This window comes from Phocoena sinus, chromosome 9 (assembly GCF_008692025.1).
Source record: "Phocoena sinus isolate mPhoSin1 chromosome 9, mPhoSin1.pri, whole genome shotgun sequence".
NCBI lineage: Eukaryota > Metazoa > Chordata > Mammalia > Artiodactyla > Phocoenidae > Phocoena > Phocoena sinus.
The window spans coordinates 85,418,660-85,439,557 of record NC_045771.1 but is presented as its reverse complement, the minus strand read 5'-3'; the positions used below and the strand labels follow the sequence as shown (position 1 = coordinate 85,439,557).

Below are 20,898 nucleotides of genomic sequence, written 5' to 3'. Positions count from 1 at the left end.
AGCCAGTTGACTGGAAGAAGTCAACATCGTAGGTCACTGCTCAAAGAGTGCTCTTATCAATTCTCCTTGCTTTCTCTAACCTTCTCAAATGAGAAGAAGAATTATACTATGGGGGCCAAAATATTTGCATCTTAGTGATTAGTGAATATTTGCTCATGACTTAGAAAAAATATAATTACTTTTTTTTTTTCTTTTTTTTGCGGTACGCGTGCCTCTCACTGTTGCGGCCTATCCCGTTGCGGAGCACAGACTCCGGACGCGCAGGCCCAGCAGCCATGGCTCATGGGCCCAGCCGCTCCGCGGCATGTGGGATCTTCCCGGACCGGGGCACGAACCCGCGTCCCCTGCATCGGCAGGCGGACTCTCAACCACTGTGCCACCAGGGAAGCCCTAATTACTTTTTTTGATGTAGTAAAACAAGCACTTGGACAAAATCCAAAAGTACAAAGAAGAAATACAGTGCAAAGTAGTTTTCCTCCTGCTTCTACTCCCACTGCTCTAGCAATGCAGTTAGCAGAGATGATTATATTTTCTGCTCCTTCTGAGATGTTTCTATGCATGCTGATAACTGACTCGTAGTTGGTATTTTCTGACTCCTTACTTCTCCTAAAGTTTTTCTAAGTTCTAAAAAAATGCACTATGATTTTTTTTTTTTATATACGGTATGAGAATGAGGAAGGGTGGCCCTTAAACACTGTGGAAAATAAAAAATATGTACAATTTTTTTTTCCTGAGATGTTAACTAATGTTTCCTTTTTTTTTTTTTTTTTTTTTTATGCGTTACGCGGGCCTCTCACTGTTGTGGCCTCTCCCGTTGCGGAGGACAGGCTCCGGACGCGCAGGCCCAGCGGCCACGGCTCACGGGCCCAGCCGCTCCGCGGCACGCGGGATCCTCCCAGACCGGGGCACGAACCCGCGTCCCCTGCATCGGCAGGCGGACTCCCAACCACTGCGCCACCAGGGAAGCCCTAATGTTTCCTTTTAATATTTGAGACCATGAAAGAAACACAAGTCTAGAACAAAATATTAGAATTAGGGAAAGTTAGGGTAATGATTAACTATGCTGCTGAGTTTTGAGATGATGTATCAGTTGAGAGAGCAGGAATTCCCAATCCTGTAAAGAGATTACTTTTTATCTGTAATATTTGTAACCAAATTGGATCTCATCTATTTTAGGAGGCTAACCAGGGAAATATGAATTATTAAGGAAGCATATTCAATACCTCAAAATTATTTTCATCTATATCTAAAACCCACAATTGGTTACAAGTTCTTTGGAATATTAAAAGAACAATATGAGGAATTATAAGAATAGAAACATGCAAGGTCTGTGAGTGGAAGATGACAGGAAAGAAATCCTGAGACATAAAAAACTAAATTGGAAAGAATTACTAAAAAGATTAGTAGAGGGAATTATTTTCCATTGACAGGGGAGAAGAAGTGCTTCCTTAACTAGCATATTTTCTTCTATTAATTTTTAACATTTTATAAAAGCAGACTGATACAGAGTGGAGTAAGTCAGAAAGAGAGAAACAAATACCGTATTTTAATGCATATAAATGGAATCTAAAAAAAAAAAAAAAAAGAAAAGAAAAGTGGTACTGATGAACCTAGTTGCAGGGCAGGAATGAAGATGTAGACATAGAGAATGGACTTGAGGACACGGGGTGGGAGGGGGAAGCTGGGGCGAAGTGAGAGTAGCACCGACATATATACACTACCGAATGTAAAATAGCTAGTGGGAAGCCACAGCATAGCACAGGGAGATCAGCTTGGTGCTTTGTGATGAACTAGAGGGGTGGGATAGGGAGTATGGGAGGGAGGCTCAAGAGGGAGGGGATATGGGGACATGTGTATGCATATGGCTGATTCACTTTGGTGTAAAACAGAAACTAACAGTATTGTGAAGGAATTATACTCCAATAAAGATCTATTAAAAAAAATAAAAGCAGACTGGAATAATGGCAATAAAATGAACCCTCACATCTTTGAAATTTATGTGTTATGTGGTTTTCATAATGTACTGAATTCTGAAGATATTTATCATATAGAAACAAGTTCTCCAAATCTTCAACTAACTCTGGGGTGAGAGAAACTGATAAGTATTGAAAATGTTCAAAGACCAAAGCAAGGTATGAAATGAAATATAGGACACGTATGTACAATAATTCTTAGATCTCGCTTTCAGAATTCTGAAAAAAATCAGGAGATTAGTACTACATGAAACATAACATCACCTTCTGAAGTTTTAGGAACATCAAAGGGGCTGAAAGAGAAAAGGAAGAAGGCTTTATTTAACCTTGATCTTGATCATTCAAGTGCCAGTCTTTGGGGCCAAATTGGAGTCAAGGTATTTTTTGATGAGAGTAAGAAGTCAATTAGGAAGTAAAAGATAAAGGTGCTATCCCCTTATCTCTGAGTGCCCAGAGAGACCTTATCCAGAGACCTTCCCTCTTCAGAGCCAAAGACCAGCCCTCAGCCAGAAATAACTTGAGCAATTTTTGTCTGACAATAAAGTAGCTAAGATTTCACACTGAAATTATAATCACATCCATTAGGAGAAATATGTGATAAGAAAATGGGCTACAGGGTGAATATCAGGCCTAGAGAGAATGGATGGCCATGACTAGAAATAAGCTTCAACTCTAACAATGCCTGGAGAACCTGAAGACACAAACATTTCTGTATGTGCTCTACAAACCCCGGTGTGAGCCTGGTTGCTTTTGCTGTGCCTTCTTCCTTCATGTATAAATCTCTCTCTCATATACATCATATAAACACTCAGAGAAACAGGAAAAACCTCTCTACAAAAGGTTGAATGCAAGATTCCAAAAATGTTGAATCAATCTGAGGGCACAAAGAGGTTCAAATAGTGCTTCGCTTTCAGATTTATCGCAAAGTGAGTCTGCCTTGATTTAAAAAGACATCCCTGAGGGCTTCCCTGGTGGTGCAGTGCTTGAGAGTCTGCCTGCCGATGCAGGGGACACGGGTTCATACCCCGGTCCGGGAGGATCCCACATGCCGTGGAGCTGCTGGGCCCGTGAGCCATGGCCGCTGAGCCTGTGCTCCGCAACGGGAGAGGCCACGGCGGTGAGAGGCCCGCGTACCGCAAAAAAAAAAAAAAAGAAAGACATCCCTGAAATTAATCATGATTTCATTTTTTCCCCCAATGGTATAGTTTCAGTTACTACTAAAGTTCATAGCTACGGACTCTAAAGTGATTATCTTGTTACTCTATAATCACACCTGATGATCCTTTTAAGAAAAGATCAAGTGCCCCTCATTTATAAATGGAATATCTAATTTTAGAAGGTTAAGTTAAAATAGCCCCAGAAATTTGCACCTCCAGTGAAGAGATAAAACCAATACTGTTTGGGAACAAGATAATAAAATTAAGCCTCTCCCCTAAAAAAAAAAAAAAAAAAAAAAGAGATAAAGATCTGAGTGGATACACACATCGCAGTCTCTGTGAACCCACACAAAATAAGCAGGGGTTAGGCACTGGGGTGCTTTCAGAGTGCACCATTATTCACAGGAAAACAGCGAGATTCACTACGGAGGACATAATTCTTTTGACAGTGACAGGACCTCATTCACAGAACCAGGACTGATGGTGCATGCACAGTCAGCGTGCCAAGTGGCACAGGACCTGGATGCGGGTCCCTAATGGTGAACTGAGATCATTGCTGAGGACACTTGGTGATCACATAAGGGACACTCTGTTTGCTCTCTGGGAGACGCAGTTCATTTGCACTAATTGCAGGCTTGGGGGCCTGGAGAAGGCAGCTCTGTGTACATATACTGTATTCCCTTTGTTGGCGAAGGTAGCTCTCACGGGCCCTGTTCCTCCTGGCATTGTGTATGTGTGTGTATTAACAGAGAGACTTAGCTGCCTTTAAAATATATGTGCATTTCTAATTCTTTGCACTAAGCTTACTAATAGCTGGTGAGGGGAAGCTACAATATAATAGTGAATTACTTTCCGGAAAAGTTTAGCAGATAATTCATGAAATAAAAGAAATCCAAGAAAGCCTAATCCAATTACTATGGTTTACAGGATTTGTTTTTGTTCAGAAAAGTTCAGTTGAAAAAAAAAATTTATCTACTGAGCTATTAACCTCCTATCTATTTGGGTCATTTTCACAGTTAGAGAGATTTAATAATTCTCATCTCTAAGAATACATCTCTTAAAATAGACTTCTTTCTTTTGTTATCAAACAACTTTTGAAGAAATGCAAGATTAGGAATTTCATATCTTTCACACTTAGAAACACTGCATGTTGAAAACACTGAATAGTGTAAAATGAGCATGAAATAAATCTAATCATGTTGATATAGTAAAGTTTTGACATTCTCAAGAGGTTTGGTTGACTAAAAAAATAAAAGAAATTAAAATATCTAATGATATATACTAATCACCAAGACAGGTATACAAAAAGGTAGAAATAGTCCTTGTCCTGGTAATGTTTACAATTTATGAGGGGATGACAGACATGCACATTATGAAAAGTTACCTGCAAGGACCAAGCTAACCAATACCTCCTAAATGAATGAGAAGTTTAAGTTGTACTTCAATAATTCAGAGGTGAACAGTCTCAACTTTTCACTACGAGAGTAAACAAGCGATTTCCAGAGAATATAAAAATTTTGATTGAATTGCGAATAAAAGAATAGAAGGTTCAAATGTGGAAAAGGCTTGTCAGACAGGTGAAGGTGTTTTATGTGTATGGGAATGTAGACGAGAGAAGAGAGTTGGGGAATAATGGGAACCAAAGATAACAGAGGTGCTGCAGTCAAGTGTGAGAGGACCTGGCGGTTGCCCAAAGAGTGTGAAGCAGTAGAAATAGAAACTCATCCAAGTTTTGAGAAGGATAGTTAACGTGACCAAATGCTGGTTCAAGAACCTTTTAATTGATCAAAGAGTAACAGGGAATTTGACAGGAATGGAGCCTGGAGGAATGGAGGTCAGTTAGGGGACTGTGGTCCACAAATGAGGGGATGAGGGAGTGATGTAGGATGGGGCAGTGATATTAGGAAGGAAGAGATAAAAGCTAAAGGTACAGTGATCTTTTATACCTAATAATGCATATCCAGCCTGGGGGGAGAAAAGCATAAAACTCTGAGCTATCTGGGTAAAAAGCAGAATTAGAGAAATCCAGCAAGGGACTCTGTAAATTGGTTTGCTTGTTTGTTTTATGGGAGAAGAGTTTAAGGGGAATGTTGCATTTAAGTTGCTGAAGAAATGCTTGGGGTGGGGGCAGTCCAGTGGGCAGTACTTAGAAATATGGCCCTGGAACACAGGAGAGAATGAAGGTTGCAGGTAAATCTACAGTATTTGAAGCCACAGGGCTGGATATCACCTCTAACAAGATAAAGATGTCTGAACATAAGGTGAGGCTGATGTCAAAGGGAGGTTTCCTGAGCATATGAATTTTAAATATCAGTTTAAAGGCAAATTCTCTAAGATGATGTAAGGATATATCATCCTTGCAAGAATTAGAGCTAATATCACTTCCATGAACCCCGTGAAGGACAAATATAATGGAATACAACGTAGATGAAATACACTACACTGCAGGATTGTGATTTACCTTACAGAGGTCAGAAGTCTCTTTGTCCTCAGCATAGTTAACAACTCAGGGAAATATGGTGGAAAAGGATGAGTTTAGGTTTTCCTGGGTCTAGATTTCAACTATGCTACCATTATCTTACTTAAGTACCTTAAGGTAAATTTCAGCATCTCATTTGTTGAGCAAATATACTGTGATTATGGGACCAGAGATAATATATGTCCTATATGCCTAGCACATTGTATGCATTCATTAAAGGGATGTTGCCATTATTTATTTTATTTTTATTGTAATTTCTGTTATTGACAATGATAAAACTACATTTCTAAGGGTAGAACTACACTAGTTTCCATCACCAAAGTGACGTATATCAGAGAAAGAAACAGTTCTGTAATGTAATTTTGAGTAAAAAGAGAGAACCTAGAATAAAATATATTCGTTGATAACACTAGTAGAACTTCATGGAGAAATTACCTATTTATAAGTGATCACTGACTTTACATAGATATGGTCTGAAAGAAAAAGAAATATGTAATTCTATAAACTACAATTCAAAGGAGAAAAAGAAAATGAGTAATGGGTAAATTGAGGACTCTAAAACCTTCATTTACATAGAGAAAGTAGTTCATTCTGGTAAAGTATATAAGTAGTTAAAGACCGGTAGGTTTGGTACTTATATACATACAGAATATTATTTATAAAGAACTAGGAATCTTTTATATCCACAGAAGGAAATAAGTTCACTTGCATATGATTTCCAGAAATGAAAGAAATAAGAAGCCTTTGGTAGGTAAAGATTTATAATTCCATGTTTAAAGATGTACAAGTAAAATAGTGGTCCTGTGTCTACAAATTGCTAAGAAATATATTTATGTTTCTATTTGGTGACATAAGACTCAGGATAGTAAAGCAACTACGATCATGGATTCTGGGTCCAGATTTCCTATGTAATATTTCCTATTTCCAGTTACTGGGCAAATTATTTAACTGTAGTGTCCTCATCTGTAAAACAGTACCTAACTAATAGGTCTGATAGGAGAATTAAATGAACTAATACACATAATGAGGTTAAGGAGTTCCTAGCACATGGTAAGATCCAAAAGAAGTTAATTATTTAATATTGTTTATTGTCATTATCACGAATATTACTTGGAATGGAATGAAATTACCTCAGTCAGCTTTTCTCCCTTTCCAAATGTGCCTCACTATATTATTTATGCTCTAAACGGATGTCTGATATTAATTACTATTACAGGCTCTTACAGGGCAGTGTTAACTAAAATTTAAGCAACAATTTTGTCAGTATTGTTTGAAGTGTCCTGTATCCAACAAATGTATATGAGAAGAAGACAAACGCAGGACAAAGACCCTGTACTAGAAAAAATGTGATGAGGTTCAAATGGTGAAGAGTTGGATAAATGTATATGGGGGGGGGGGGGGCAAAGAAAAAGTTTTATCCTAAAGTTTCTCTTGGATAAACATAAAGAAAAACAATGACATTTCTAATATGGGACTCATCAAAAGATTTCTAGTAAGGGATGATGGACCAACTTTCTGGTTTGCGGCTGTTTCCTCCATCTTTGAACACTGGGTGAAGAGATGCCTAATTTTTACATCTCTCATGTCCGATAATAAGAAAGAAAAAGTAGTATAATTATGAACACTTGCCAAGCCAGGCATCTGTTGACTATCCAGATATCCCAAAGCTGTCCTGCACAGTTGTTCTCTATCATTGTCAGCTTCAGGAGTCCAGAGACAGTCACACGGCTAGGGCTGGTAAAGAAGAGTTCAAACCAGTCCATTTTCCCTGGAGCCTTAAAAACTTCCTAGACATAAAAATACTCCATTCTTCATGTCTAAGGTATGAGTAGAAGGGAATGGAGCTTTCCAGATTCACTGTGCCCCCTAGTTAAACAAATTTCTAGTTTAAGAATCTGTTGGTCAAGAATGCTTCATTTGATTTGCTCTATACAGAGTAGAAATGAAATACAAATCAATTATTTGGGCCCAATCAAGGCCATATATTTTACATTTTTAACTATAAGGTGTTAACCAGTAAGAAATTCTATAACTGCTTTTTGACACCCAACTTCTACTTCTTTTGTGATTACTTGCTTCCATTTAGCTGAATTGTTTTGCTTCTCACATAAAAGATCAACTAAGAAAATGATGTCCTATCAACTTAACTTAAATCCATTACATGATGAAAAGTAAATATTTTGACAGAGACATTTCAGAATCAAAACAGAGAAGGTATCTAATTGCTTGAAAATTACCAGATCATATTACAGTAAACAAGTTACATTATGCACCCATAGTGATTTTTAGCATTTGTACCCAAATATCAACGACTGCTAGGGTCAGAGAATAAGTTTTTAACCAATATGTTAATGGAGGAAGTTACCCTCCTCTGAGTAACCAAGAGGAAACCACTTTTTAAGGTTTTACACCTTGACTGACACATACTGAAATCTGGTCTCCTTATGTTTAATGAAGAACATTTTTACAGGTAGTATGGAAAAGGAAGGTAAAAAAAAAAAAGGCTTATGAAGATTTTCTTTGATAAAAATAATTGGTTATGAAAATTCAAACATTATGTCACTATAGAAGCAGTACAGTGATAAGTACAGACATCAAAGTAGTTGTAGGAAATATCTTAAGAATAATATGTATGCGAGGTACATGTGTTAATGTTTTTTCAACAGTTTTAACACAGCCCTTTGATTTCCAATGCCCATTAAAATAATGATATGTCATTATTAAAAAATACCTAAAACAAAACTTTGGAAACTTATTCCAAGATTATAGGCAAAGAGAATGCCATAGTTTAGTTTTGGTAATGTTTGATTATGAATAATATTATAAAAAAATCTATTTTATAAATAAAAATTTTGGCACTATATTAGTAAGTATAAGAAAACTGAAAACCCATACCTTGCAAAAACACACTTTATATCTGATACTTTTTTTATATATGTGATATGACAGATGATAAATTAAAGGGATAACAAGTCTTTCCCTTGTTCAAGGGTAATTGCCTTCACAGTGTCACTTGTGAAGATGCTTTCTCCAAATTGTCAGACTAGGTGGTAAGGATGGGGGGATAAATACATGGGCATTATGTAGCTATGGTTATTCTGTGGACTGTATTCATTGACGCCATTAACGAAATAACATGACACAACCTCTATTCACAGAGCTGAAAGTATAGTAAGATTTCTAAGGATAGATTATATCTAATATTAATTAACAAAAATTTTGCAATGTCACACAATCATATTCATGACTTGTAACACCTTCTAAGATTTAAACCACTCACTATATTGCCATTAATATTGTATAAGTGAAACCAGAAACTGAAGAAGTTGAATGGATTCCTTGATATGTCAAAATTAAAACTAATAAATTGGATACAAGAATCATGTCCTTTCCGTTTGATATCATAATCTTGTCTCCCTCAAGATAACTACAATCATTACATATATATATATATACACACACACACCCCTGAACATATATATGTGAAAAAAAATATACATTTGAACACAGAGATATAATATATATTCAGCTACATCTAGAAGAGCTGATGAACCTATAACAAATGTAAAAGACTAACCTGGTGTTACTACTACTCCATTTCCATTGACCACAGGCCTCTCTTCCTCTTCCTCCTCAGGAGGCTCTATGCTTGCTTTCTCCATGTTGCTTACTGATTTATTCCTTTTTCGTTTTCCTTCAGTGCTTGGAGTGGCTCCAGGAAGTATCTGGTCTGTTACATTTAGTAACAAGGGTGCTGGTTCTGCTGGAGGCTTTGGGGTACCGTAGTAATTGTCTGCAAATGATACAAAACATATGAAGTTAAATATTTCTCCTACTGGTGTGCATAATTTGTAAAGAATGGAAATTTTATTAACAAATGTATATCCTAGTTTATACATATATATGTATTTTACATATCCATACATACATATCATTTTATATCCTTTTATGTTTTTATATAGGTGTTTATTTGTTGCTTATATTGTATTGGGCTTTAATGCTTAAACAAAGATACAGACCTACCTTCATTTCACCTTAGTGCCAAATCAAAATACAGTCTTAGCTATTAGTTTCCTATGACACATAGCAATTTCAAATTAATCAAAAATTTTTATAACAAGCCTTGATTATAATCTTTTTAAAAATAATTATGTCTGAATAAGAGTATGGGTAACTTATTCTTTAAGCAAATCTTATAACATTCTGGAAAGGCAAAGCACATTGTGCTTTTCTCCAGCTTTTAAAGGGCTCTGGCTGCTGTCCTTGATGTGCACAGCATCCTGCCTAGAGCTGGATCTCCACGCCAGTTTAGTGGTTCCCATGACTGCCGACAGTGGGCCTGCTACTGTAATCATTCTTCAGATTACCACAGCTCTTTTTCCCACAGCTCCATGATCTGAGCTACAGAAAACATTTGTTTCCCCCATCAGTCTGTGAGACTTCTAAAAGAGGAGACTAATTCCTATTTATCTCTGTCATAAGAGCCTGGCAAACAGTAACATGGAATATATGCTTACTATGTGAACATCTTTATATATTCAAAGCAAATTACTTTTATGAAAAAAATACTTTAAATTTTTGCTTGGTAAACGACACAGTGGTGTTTTTAAAAAATCGATGTTATGCTTTTAGCATCAATTTCAAACCCATATTGGTGTTTTCAGTTAATTGAATAATTTATGCACATATTTGCTCACTCATTCATTAAAATCTTTATTTAGTACTGACTGTGCACCCAAGCACTCCAGTACACGTCTGAGAGAAAATGATGACTATTAATACAATCCTTGCCTTCCAGATGCTCAGCGGTTTCGTGTGGAAGACAGGCACATTTGACATTAAGCAGGTAAGCATTAAAACAGGAAACAGGATTAAGCACTCAATCAAGGAGGCATAGAGGGGGAACCACATCTCATTATCTGCAGAGGCCACTGAAGGCAACTGAGAAAACAGTGTGCTGTGAAAGAAACCAACCCTTAAGTAGCAGTTATGGGGTCTAGATTTGGATTTTCTACATAACCACAATTCAAGCAAGTTATTTACTCAGTAAGGCTCAATTTCTTCATCTATAAATTGGAATGGCAATACTCGTTACAATCACCTGCGTTCTGGGTTGCAAATAACCAAAACATACTCTAGTTAAATTAAAGATCATAAGGATATGCTGAAAAGGTATGAGATGTTTAGTTGAGGGAAGAGGCTGGAAACCCTTGGGGAAAATGGGCGGAAACAAAGGAGTCCATTGTCGACACCCAAGCTGCGTCTGCTGGCCCCGGATTCTGAAAGCCTAGCAGGTTCCACTACCACAGGCAACAGAATCACAATACTTCCTAGCTAATAAACATAATATAAAACTAGTAAATAGTGCTGCATGTCCCGATCAATAATTTTAAGTAGTGTTCTGAGATCTTCAGCGCTTTTTTTTTTTAATTGGAATAAAATTGCTTTACAATGTTGTGTTACGTTCTGCTGTACAATGAAGTGAATCAGCTACATGTATACCTATATCCCCTCCCTCTTGGACCTCCCTCCCACCCCACCCCCATCCCACCCATCTAGGTCGTCACAGAGCACCGAGCTGAGCTCCCTGTGCTATACGGCAGGTTCCCACTAGCTATCTGTTTTACACATGGTAGTGTATTTATGTCAAACCTAATCTCCCAACTTATCCCACCCTCCCCTTCCCCACTGTGTCCATATGTCCATTCTCTATGCCTATGTCTGTATTCCTGGCCGACAAGTAGGTTCATCTGTACCATTTTTCTGGATACCACATATATGCATTAATATACGATATTTGTTTTTCTCCTTCTGGCTTACTTCACTCTGTATGACAGACTCTAGGTCCATCCACATCTCTACAAATGACCCAATTTCGTTCCTTTCTATGGCTGAGTAATATTCCATTGTATATATGTACCACATCTTCTTCATCCATTCATCTATCATTGGACACTTACGTTGCTTCCATGTCCTGGCTATTGTAAATAGTGCTGCAATGAACATTGCGGTACGTGACTCTTTTTGAATTATGGTTTTCTCAGGGTATATGCCCAGGAGTGGGATTGCAGGGTCGTATGGTAATTCTATTTTTAGTTTTTTAAGGAAACTCCATACTGTTTTCCATAGTGGCTGTATCAATTTACATTCCCACCAACAGTCCAAGAGAGGGTGTGGAGAAAAGGGAACCCTCTTCAGTGCTTTTAAGTATACGTAGTACTAACAAAAATGAATCACTCTTCAGGGCTTTTTTTTTTTTTTTTTCCCAATTTGTCTTTTAGGGTTTAAATCTCCCTGAGGTAGAAAAATAAACTTTTACTAATTAGAAATAAATGCATAGCTCAGGCTAAAAATAAATATTAAGTAACAGGTCTGGTTGAATTTACATTCCTAAATAATTACTCCTATTGAATGAGATGTGATTACAAATTATACAGCAATATTCTATTTCTACAATTTGATTTATGAAATTAATAGTTTAGACTAAATTTTAGATGTAAAAGAGTACAAATCATTAGTTAAGACATTAAGATTATCTTTATTAGCAATAATAATAGCAATTTAAAAGAGGCACAGAAATAACCCATGTAGTTACTACACTTGAGAAATGTAATTCATGGAGAATAGGCTTTTACCTTAAACCAAATGCATAGAACAAAGAAACCAGAAATACCTAAAAGAAGTTGAAAAATTAGCCAGATGGCCAGGTAGCTAAGTCACTGAAATGATGTCCTGATGTTTAAATATATACAAATCAATATATTAAGGATAAAATGTGCCTTTTAGGTAACATACCGGCATGTTTTCAAAAAACAAACATCAAAACTTTTTAAAAATATAATTTGGAAAAACTGTCCCATTAAGAATGAAGTGCCTCTATGCAGAGTGCCAGGATTTAGAGAATCTAAAATCCAAAATACCACAACAATATGGTGTATGTTTAACAGCACAGATCGTGGTGAGATAAACCTGACTTTGAGTCCTGTCTCCCCTAATCTGGCTGTCTCTTTATATCCTTGAATTGATTTAGTTAAAGTGGGACTGTGGGGCTATAAGATGACTGCAGTCACAAAAGTACAGTCACAACTACAACAACTACTACCATTATTACTATCACCACAATTTAGTGAGCTGGACACTGTAAAGGGCATTTTACTTCTGAGCGCTTGTATCTGATGGGGATTAGAACAAAGTCATTCTGCCTCTGCGGTTAAAAGAAAATGGAGGCTCTAAAATTATTTTTCAATATTATACATGAAACAGGTGGAAAACCTATATCCATTTGACTTAGGAATCTCATTTCTTTTCAAAATACTATATTGCCTCTCAAGAGAAAAAAAAAAAAAAGTACGATGCAATTTGCAACCTGCCTGGAATTGATGCATTCCTCTAGGACTTCATTCAAAGCCACAACCAATGAGCAGAAAAATAACACTTTCAAGAGAAAGGCAATGCTTCCTACCAAATGATGAAGCAGGGACATTTTAGGTGATTTTTTTCCCTCCTCTCTTCCAAAACTAAGTGGGTGTGTATGTGTGTGTGTGTTTGGGGAGATGGGGTAGGGATTATAGGCTTTCCTAGTCCACTTTTTACTGACTATATTTGTATTTGTAAAGTGTGGTGTATTCATTAGCACTTTCGTGTAAGTTTAATACAAAATTTCACTAACTTAGTTGTTGAATATGATGACAGAATGGAAATGATACATAACACTGTTCACTTAATTCTATCACAATTAGGATAATCTATAAATTAACAGTTTAATTTTGAATCAATGCTTGGAAAATAAGAGAGACAATTATTGGAGAAACCTGATTTAACTTGATTTATTCCTCAGCTTTTTAAGTACTTAAAAGAATGGCTATCTTTTTCATAAAGATATAGTTATGAAAGAGTGAAACAGGGTGAATGTAGTCATTTCTTACATTATAAATATGAAAAAAGCTTTCCAGAAATTTGAATAAAAAGAATAGTTTACAAAAATGTCAATAATTGGTTTCATAATAATAAAAACATTTACTAAATGACCATTTACACTGAACACTGTTATATTAACTTCCTGCAAGGGGAGAGAGACTAAAACAGACTACATTGTTATGAGCTAACCTCCCTAGAAAATACTTGGAAAATCTAATCCATTACTCACTTTTACGCAGACCTTTCCTAAGTCATCCAGAAGAGATGAAAAGAGCTTTTTTTTTTTTGAAAAGAGCTTTTTAAAATAACTTTTTGTGTACTATACTTGAAGGCTATCACAGGATTACTCCTTTGCTTTCTCTATGTTTGTTAGACCAAATAATCTTTTCAAAAAGTCTTAGTCTAAGTTTTTTAAACAATGTTTTTGTCTTTCTTCTGACCCTTCCCAGGTTTTTTTCCCCACACTGATTTTAATGGTGAGGCCAAGGGGAAAAAAGGAAGAGAAAATAATTTCAATAAATTATAAACTGTTCCCTTTTTTATATCCTTAGTCCTTATTGAAGGGTAATAGATACCAAAATAGTATTTGCTGAGATGCACCATATTCTTTATGCTTATAAGTTCTGATATTATGACAAGAAGTAGGAAAGACACTAAAAACTAATTTTAAGTATGAAGAAGTGTGAAAGTGCTAGTAACAAGCTGAAATACTTTGAAATGCTTTTACTTATTTCCAACACCTTTTCCCTTTAAAATAGATCATGATAGAAACATGTGATTTGTTATTTAGTTCATTTGGCTTTTTAAGTAGTAGACTCAGATGTTGACTCTGTTGTTTCAGTCCTTTGGGTGTATAATAATAACATGTGTAGGTTTTACATCAAATAATCATATATCATTCCACATGGCACCCAAGTGCAGATGGATTTTAGAAAGGTACTATTTTTGTCTTCAAGATACCTCACAGATTAAGGTCTTGACCCCCATTCCTCCCCCAGTATTCTCAGTGCTTTTATTCCCATTTTGGTAACCAGAAAGAATCAATTTTGGATAATGATTTAGTGGAAGAGAGACGACTGCCTATAGGTACTTTGGGACATGCACACAACACAGCCCATCACTGAGATCCCCAGACAGCTTAAGAATATGTCCTTGTGTTGGAAGGAATGTGTGGCAAAATTTGAGAGGTTGAAAATCTCATCATTTGTTTTTTTTACTGTTTTATAAATGGAGCAAATAGTTTGATACTTGGCCTCCTAATGGCACCTGCATAAAATGACTCTGACATTAAATGGAGAGGAGAGGTTTGGAGTTCCAGGTCCGTGCATAATTAATTTATGTTAGAAAACCTGACAGATCATAAGTAAATAATTATTTTTATTACATCAGAGGTTTAGATCTGTATTAATAGAAACAGGTAAGTCATGAGAGGTTTCTAAATTCAAATTTTAAGACCTGTTAACATATTACACAAGGGATAGTAATGACTGAAAATTAGTACCAAAAACCATCAAAAGACAGTCTTGCCATGGCAAGAATCACAGTCATATGGCTGCAGAGTTAGTAAACTAGAAATTCTGTAAATACAACGTTAGTAAATGTAACCTCAAAAAATATTCTACTTTTCTAAATTTACACTTCCTACCAGAAAATAAGGCTCGAAGTCCCACTGTAGAATGCTTTCGTCAACTGATTTTTGAAGTTATTTTTGTAAGCAGCTCTGATACTTAAATTTGATCTGCCCCTAAAAGGTATCATTTCCTCATCATGTCATATATAGTTAGTAGCTTGAAACCTAAGTGCAAAAAAACTCTGACCTCAAGAGATGCTGTATTTTCATTTTGTGGTGAAAAGCATTCATCTCACATGTGATGGAAATAGAAAAAAACATTCCAATGGTATTTTGTCACTGATACCTGTGCTAAACAGTAAACTGCTGAATTCTTTGAAAATTCAGTGTTAAATGTGACTTCCAAAATGTTGACAATTGTGCAAACAATGTGAAAATTTATGTTTTTTCACATGCAAAAGTGAGTTATTCTGCAACAACCCCTACCTAAGAATTTCAAGTTTATTTTAAAGTAATGAATGCTGGTTTAATAATATGATCCCCATGCTTTCTGAATTTCACTGTCTTCAGCTGTTCATTAGTACTCTCCAGAAATCATGTAGATGGTTTAACCTAACATTTTCTGAAACTTGTTTTCAAGTTCTCATTGAGTTTCTTGTGTTCCTGACCCAATTTTCATTTATACATGTTAGCCAATGTTGACAGACACAGGACAAATCTTTGCTAAATGGAACCATCTACAGACTGGTCAGGGTAGGTGGTTTCGTTGTTTAAAGGAAACTAGATACCCTTTCCTTTAGTGACTCTTCCCTCAGGCATTATTCAGAAGAGTTCAGAACATTTCCTACCTGTGCGGAATAAAATGTGTAAAGAAATCATGCAAAGAAATCCTCAAGAGAACAGAAGGAAGTTACATATGATTTTTCAATGTCAAATATATATCTGCTTTCAAAGTAAAGCATTTGAACATTTATAATTATAGAAACATTAAAAAAACTACAAGCCCAATTCACAAGCATATCACATTTAAATAATATTAAATTCCTTAGAGCAGCTGTCATAAAAATGTAATATCAGCCACAAATACAAGCCACATGTCATTTAACATTTTCTAGTTAGCAACACTAAAAAGGGAAAAAGGTGAAAATTATTGTAATAATATATGTGACTTTACCCAACATATACAGAATATTATCATTTCAATATAATATAAAAGTTATGAATGCAATATTTTTACTTTTTTTCTTAATAAGTCTTCATAACCCAGTGTATAGTTTACACTTAAAGCACATTTTAATTCAGACAAGCCCCATTTCGCGCGCTGAAAAGCCATATGTGCCTAGTGACTACTATGCTGGACGGCACAGCCTTAGACTTTTATCAAACAACATTTTAGGTTACCATATTACCACCTGGCTCATTTTTCTCACAAACGATAAAGTGAAAATCTTTAAATGACTACGAAAACTGAGTAAACACCAAAATACAATGACAACTTCAGGTGACATTGTATCAATGATATTTCTTTTGTTTAATTGCTTTGCTGAACTGCATACATGTAAGATACTATTAAGCACCCAACAGATGTACATTTCATAACAGTGCTCTTCCACCCTGCTTCCTAATCATCCATTTTATCACTTTATCTTGTCTTAACCTGAAAAATCCACTTCTGACTTTATTATCAAGCTATAAGTTAGAAAGTGAAAAAAAGCACAAATGTTTCAAGCAAATAATATACATATGGACTCGTGTGAGGAACCTATCTTATGTTCAAGAATAGGACTGAAGAGCCCTTTTTAGTTAGTCACAATCCATAGAGAGAGCACTTGTTGACTCATGGTGATAGTGTAAAAACAGAGAGATTATTCATACGTGTTTTCCTCCCTCTCGATACGTCTGGTTACATACCCTCATTTCGATCATCCATAGTGCTTAGAACCCAGTGCCTCATACTTCTCATTAGACTCCTCTTTCGTCCCCCATGCTGATAATAATTCCAATGTTCTTTTTCTTCTATATAGTATATATGCCCCATTTCTAATTTTCTTCAGTTCTTGATAAGTGACTGGATCACCACTCTGATAAACTAATTTAAACTCGATGCCAACACCTAAAATTGGCTTAATATATCTTACAAATTGACAGCTTTTAAATCTAATCCAAAAAGTTGATCATGAAATTCGGTCAATTCATTGGGGGAACATATGTTTTAGAAGAACTTATTTTTTGGTGTTCTCAAATCACCATAGGGATATTTTCTTGGGTAGTCAGAGTACCTGGTGAGATACATGTGGTGATCCTTGGGGAACCTAAGCAAAGGTCAATGCAAAGATTTTTGGAAAACAGCCCTGAGGAAAAAAAAATAATTTGTATTATAATTCCAGTTAGTACCAAATTTACATGTCTACCTTTTTGAATGGAAACCATTTGCAACTGTGTTATTAATGCAACTAATCGTTTAAGTTTCAAAGTGTCAAGTGAGCTCAGTCCTTAAGAGGTAGTCCCTTCATGGCTCAGTAAATGAGAAAGTGGAAGTGAATTTTTTTTTTTTTTTTTGCGGCACGCGGGCCTCTCACTGTTGTGGCCTCTCCCGTTGCGGAGCACAGACTCCGGACGCGCAGGCTCAGCGGACACGGCTCACGGGCCCAGCCGCTCCGCAGCATGTGGGATCTTCCCAGACCGGGTCACGAACCCATGTCCCCTGCATCTGCAGGCGGACTCTCAACCAGTGCGCCACCAGGGAAGCCCCGGAAGTGAAATTTTGACGAATTTTTAAATGGGCATTTGTGCAAAGCTCAGTGGATTCCTGTGATAGTCATCTTGATTAAATTTACTTCTTCAAAAATTGATAAAGGAAATTGAACCTTTCCAGGACAGTATTATTTTTCTCACACAGCATTTATGGCTTGTCATATAACTTCCTTCTCTCAATGGTGCTCTTAACTGTGATGCTATAAAGTTACTAAGAAATTAGGAGACCTCTAAGGCTTTCTTTTGTCACTGTCTTCCAAGTACAATATCTAGCGAAATTCTGATTGATCTTTTGATTATTGGTTAATGACTAAAGAAATTGGCCAAATATCTAATTCTTAGTTGCTAACAGAAGTCAGAAAAATTTTACTTCTACTTGGAAAATATGTTTGCTGGATTTTTCTGAGCATACATAGGAAAGAGTCCAGCAAATATTCAGAGGATCTGGGTCCTAATCAAGGTTCTACCACTAACTTCCTAAAAGACCTAGGATTAGGCATTAAACTCCTCTGAATTTTAGTTTCCTCATTTCTGAAATGACAGAATTGGGTCATAGTTCTAAAGTACTTACCTCCAAAATTCTGCAAATTTTTAAAGGATGTAACGACAACAGGTTATATTTCCTTGCCATCGTATCAGAAAGTCTTGAATCGACGATAAGTAGAGAATGACAATAAATTGTAGCCAACAATTTCAATAACTTGAGAGTCTGGACTCATTTGCTTTCTTGACACAAACGTGGAGAACTGTCATGTTACTCTCTATATATATTTCTTTGCACATTCCCTTCTGGGTAAACGGCTGTGGTTACAGAGTACTTCTATTTTTGTTCCAAGCCTTTCATTTGCATCCATCCCTTTTGGTGAATTAGAAAGCCCCTAAGTAGATCCCTCATAGGATGTGAACTCTAATTACTTTGTGGAAGGCCATATATGAAGTACATCAACTTTATATTTTAGTCCATGAGATATTTTAAAAATTTATGACTTCTTTAAGAGTCGACATTTTCATTGTGACCTGTGAGACACAAACATAAATCCTAGATGTTAGAGTATAGTTAAAGTTAGCAGCAGTGTAGAAGTAGAACCAATTTATGAGCCAGGAAAACAATGAACAACCCAAAAGGTTAAAGGAAATAAGAGTTTTGGGTATTTAACTCTAAGGCTTTGTCTGTGTAACTGTAACAAGTCTTTAATAATGCATTTTGCTTTTCCTGAATCGATGTACTCACAGCCTATGAAAATCAACCTGTGACAAAGACAATTCTATCAGAACTACTGGCAGTTTATATTTAAAAGTCCAGAAACCAACCACTAAATCTTTTAAGATGTATTTTTTATTGAGGTACACCTTCCACAATCCTCAAATTTTGACATTATAATTTTGCCTTCCACACTATCTTTCTCATTGTGTAGTAAATTTGAAAGTATCAGAAACAGTTTATTGTAGAAAAATTGTTGCATGGTAGAGGGAGAAATGTGTGGAAAAAAAGATCAGAAAAGAAATGGAAAGAAGAAAAATAAAGAGCAGGAGGAAGAGGAGAAGAAAGAATTGGAGGAAAAGGTTGAAAAGGGAGGGCTTCGCTGGTGGCGCAGTGGTTGAGAGCCCGCCTGCCAATGTAGGGGACGCAGGTTCGAGCCCCGGTCCGGGAAGATCCCACATGCCGCGGAGCGGCTGGGCCCGTGAGCCATGGCCGCTGAGCCTGCGCGTCCGGAGCCTGTGCTCCACAACGGGAGAGGCCACAACAGTGAGAGGCCCGCGTACCGCAAAAAAAAAAAAAGGGAAGAAGATGAGAAGGAGTCAGACGGGGATGAGGAGGGCTGCGATGTGCCTTTTCATGATGTTCTAACATTATTGCTGGTGGCATTCTGGCCCAAAGCCATGCATACATGCTCATCTGTCATTCCCTAATAGCCGATAACGTACTAAGCTACGCTGTCCAATATGGCAGCCACGTGTTACAACTGGCTCCTGAGGACTTGAAGTGTGGCTGGTTTGAATTAAGAAGCTGTATAAGTGTAAAATCCACACTAGATTTTGAAGAAGGTACAAAAAAGTAAAGCACCCCAGTTATTATTTTTATGTTGATTACATGTCAAAATGATAACGTTTAGATTGCATAACGTTTCAATTCCTCTTCTAGTTCTTGTGAGAAGTAAAACTCAATATGTAGTCAGTTACCGGTAGCAGGTAATGGCATCCACAACTAATAAGAGCTGGTGAAGGTGAGGGTTTGAGTCAATCCAAAGGTCCAGGACAGTAATAGACACTTGATGGGCAAGAGGCTCAGCCAGGAAAAGGTTTCAAGGGTCACCAGGGCGGTTGAGACTCTCATAAGCTGACCTAGACAATTATTCTGTCATTTATTTAGCTAATATTTACTGAGAGCCTACTATGTGCCAGGCATGAATTATCTCAAGGTACAATGATGAAAAAACAAGCAAGTCCTCTTTGAGCTTACCTTCTACTGAGGAGACAGATATTAGTCAAATAATCACACAAATACTAAATTACAAATTGACAATAACTATAAAGGTCAAGTAGTGGTGTTCTGAGAACTCTGAGAAGAGTTCAAGTTAGGCTTGTTAAGGAAAAAAAAAATGGCATATGATTAAAAACCCAGTCCCCTCCCCTCCATCTGGGCCAAAATATTTCTGGGTCAATACAGATTTTTAAGAAATGCATGTGGCTTTTCTAACGATAAGAAATAAAATTCCTTTATTGTTTCTGAAACTTGTCCCAAGGACTTCTCTGAAGGTTAAATAGCTGAGCTAGATGGAAGTTGCTATGTATGTGAATATGTGCATGTTTATGTGTGTGTTCTTCCCCCAAACAAACCTAGTTGCTTATAAAAGCTAATTGTAAAATTTCTGCTGACTAGTTAGCCAGATCAGTTTCCCCTGTCTCAATTTAACTCAAGGCATAGTCTATGTTGTAAAATACTTCTGACATTCCAATAACTCAAGGGCTATGTGGTTTGAAATTTAAAGTTTGGTTTTTGATGGTATGAAACTAACTGAAGGTATATTTAATGGCAGGTTTAATGTA

General features: G+C 36.5%; 1 protein-coding gene across 1 annotated transcript in view; it reads right to left on the bottom strand.

Moving 5' to 3' along the window:
• MAGI2 (membrane associated guanylate kinase, WW and PDZ domain containing 2) overlaps nucleotides 1-20,898 on the bottom strand; it is a 1,347,058-nt gene that overhangs the window by 496,807 nt on the left and 829,353 nt on the right. The window contains exon 4 of the mRNA XM_032642294.1: nucleotides 9,187-9,402. Coding sequence (XP_032498185.1) covers nucleotides 9,187-9,402 — 216 coding nt within the window. The remainder of the gene's footprint in view (nucleotides 1-9,186; nucleotides 9,403-20,898) is intronic.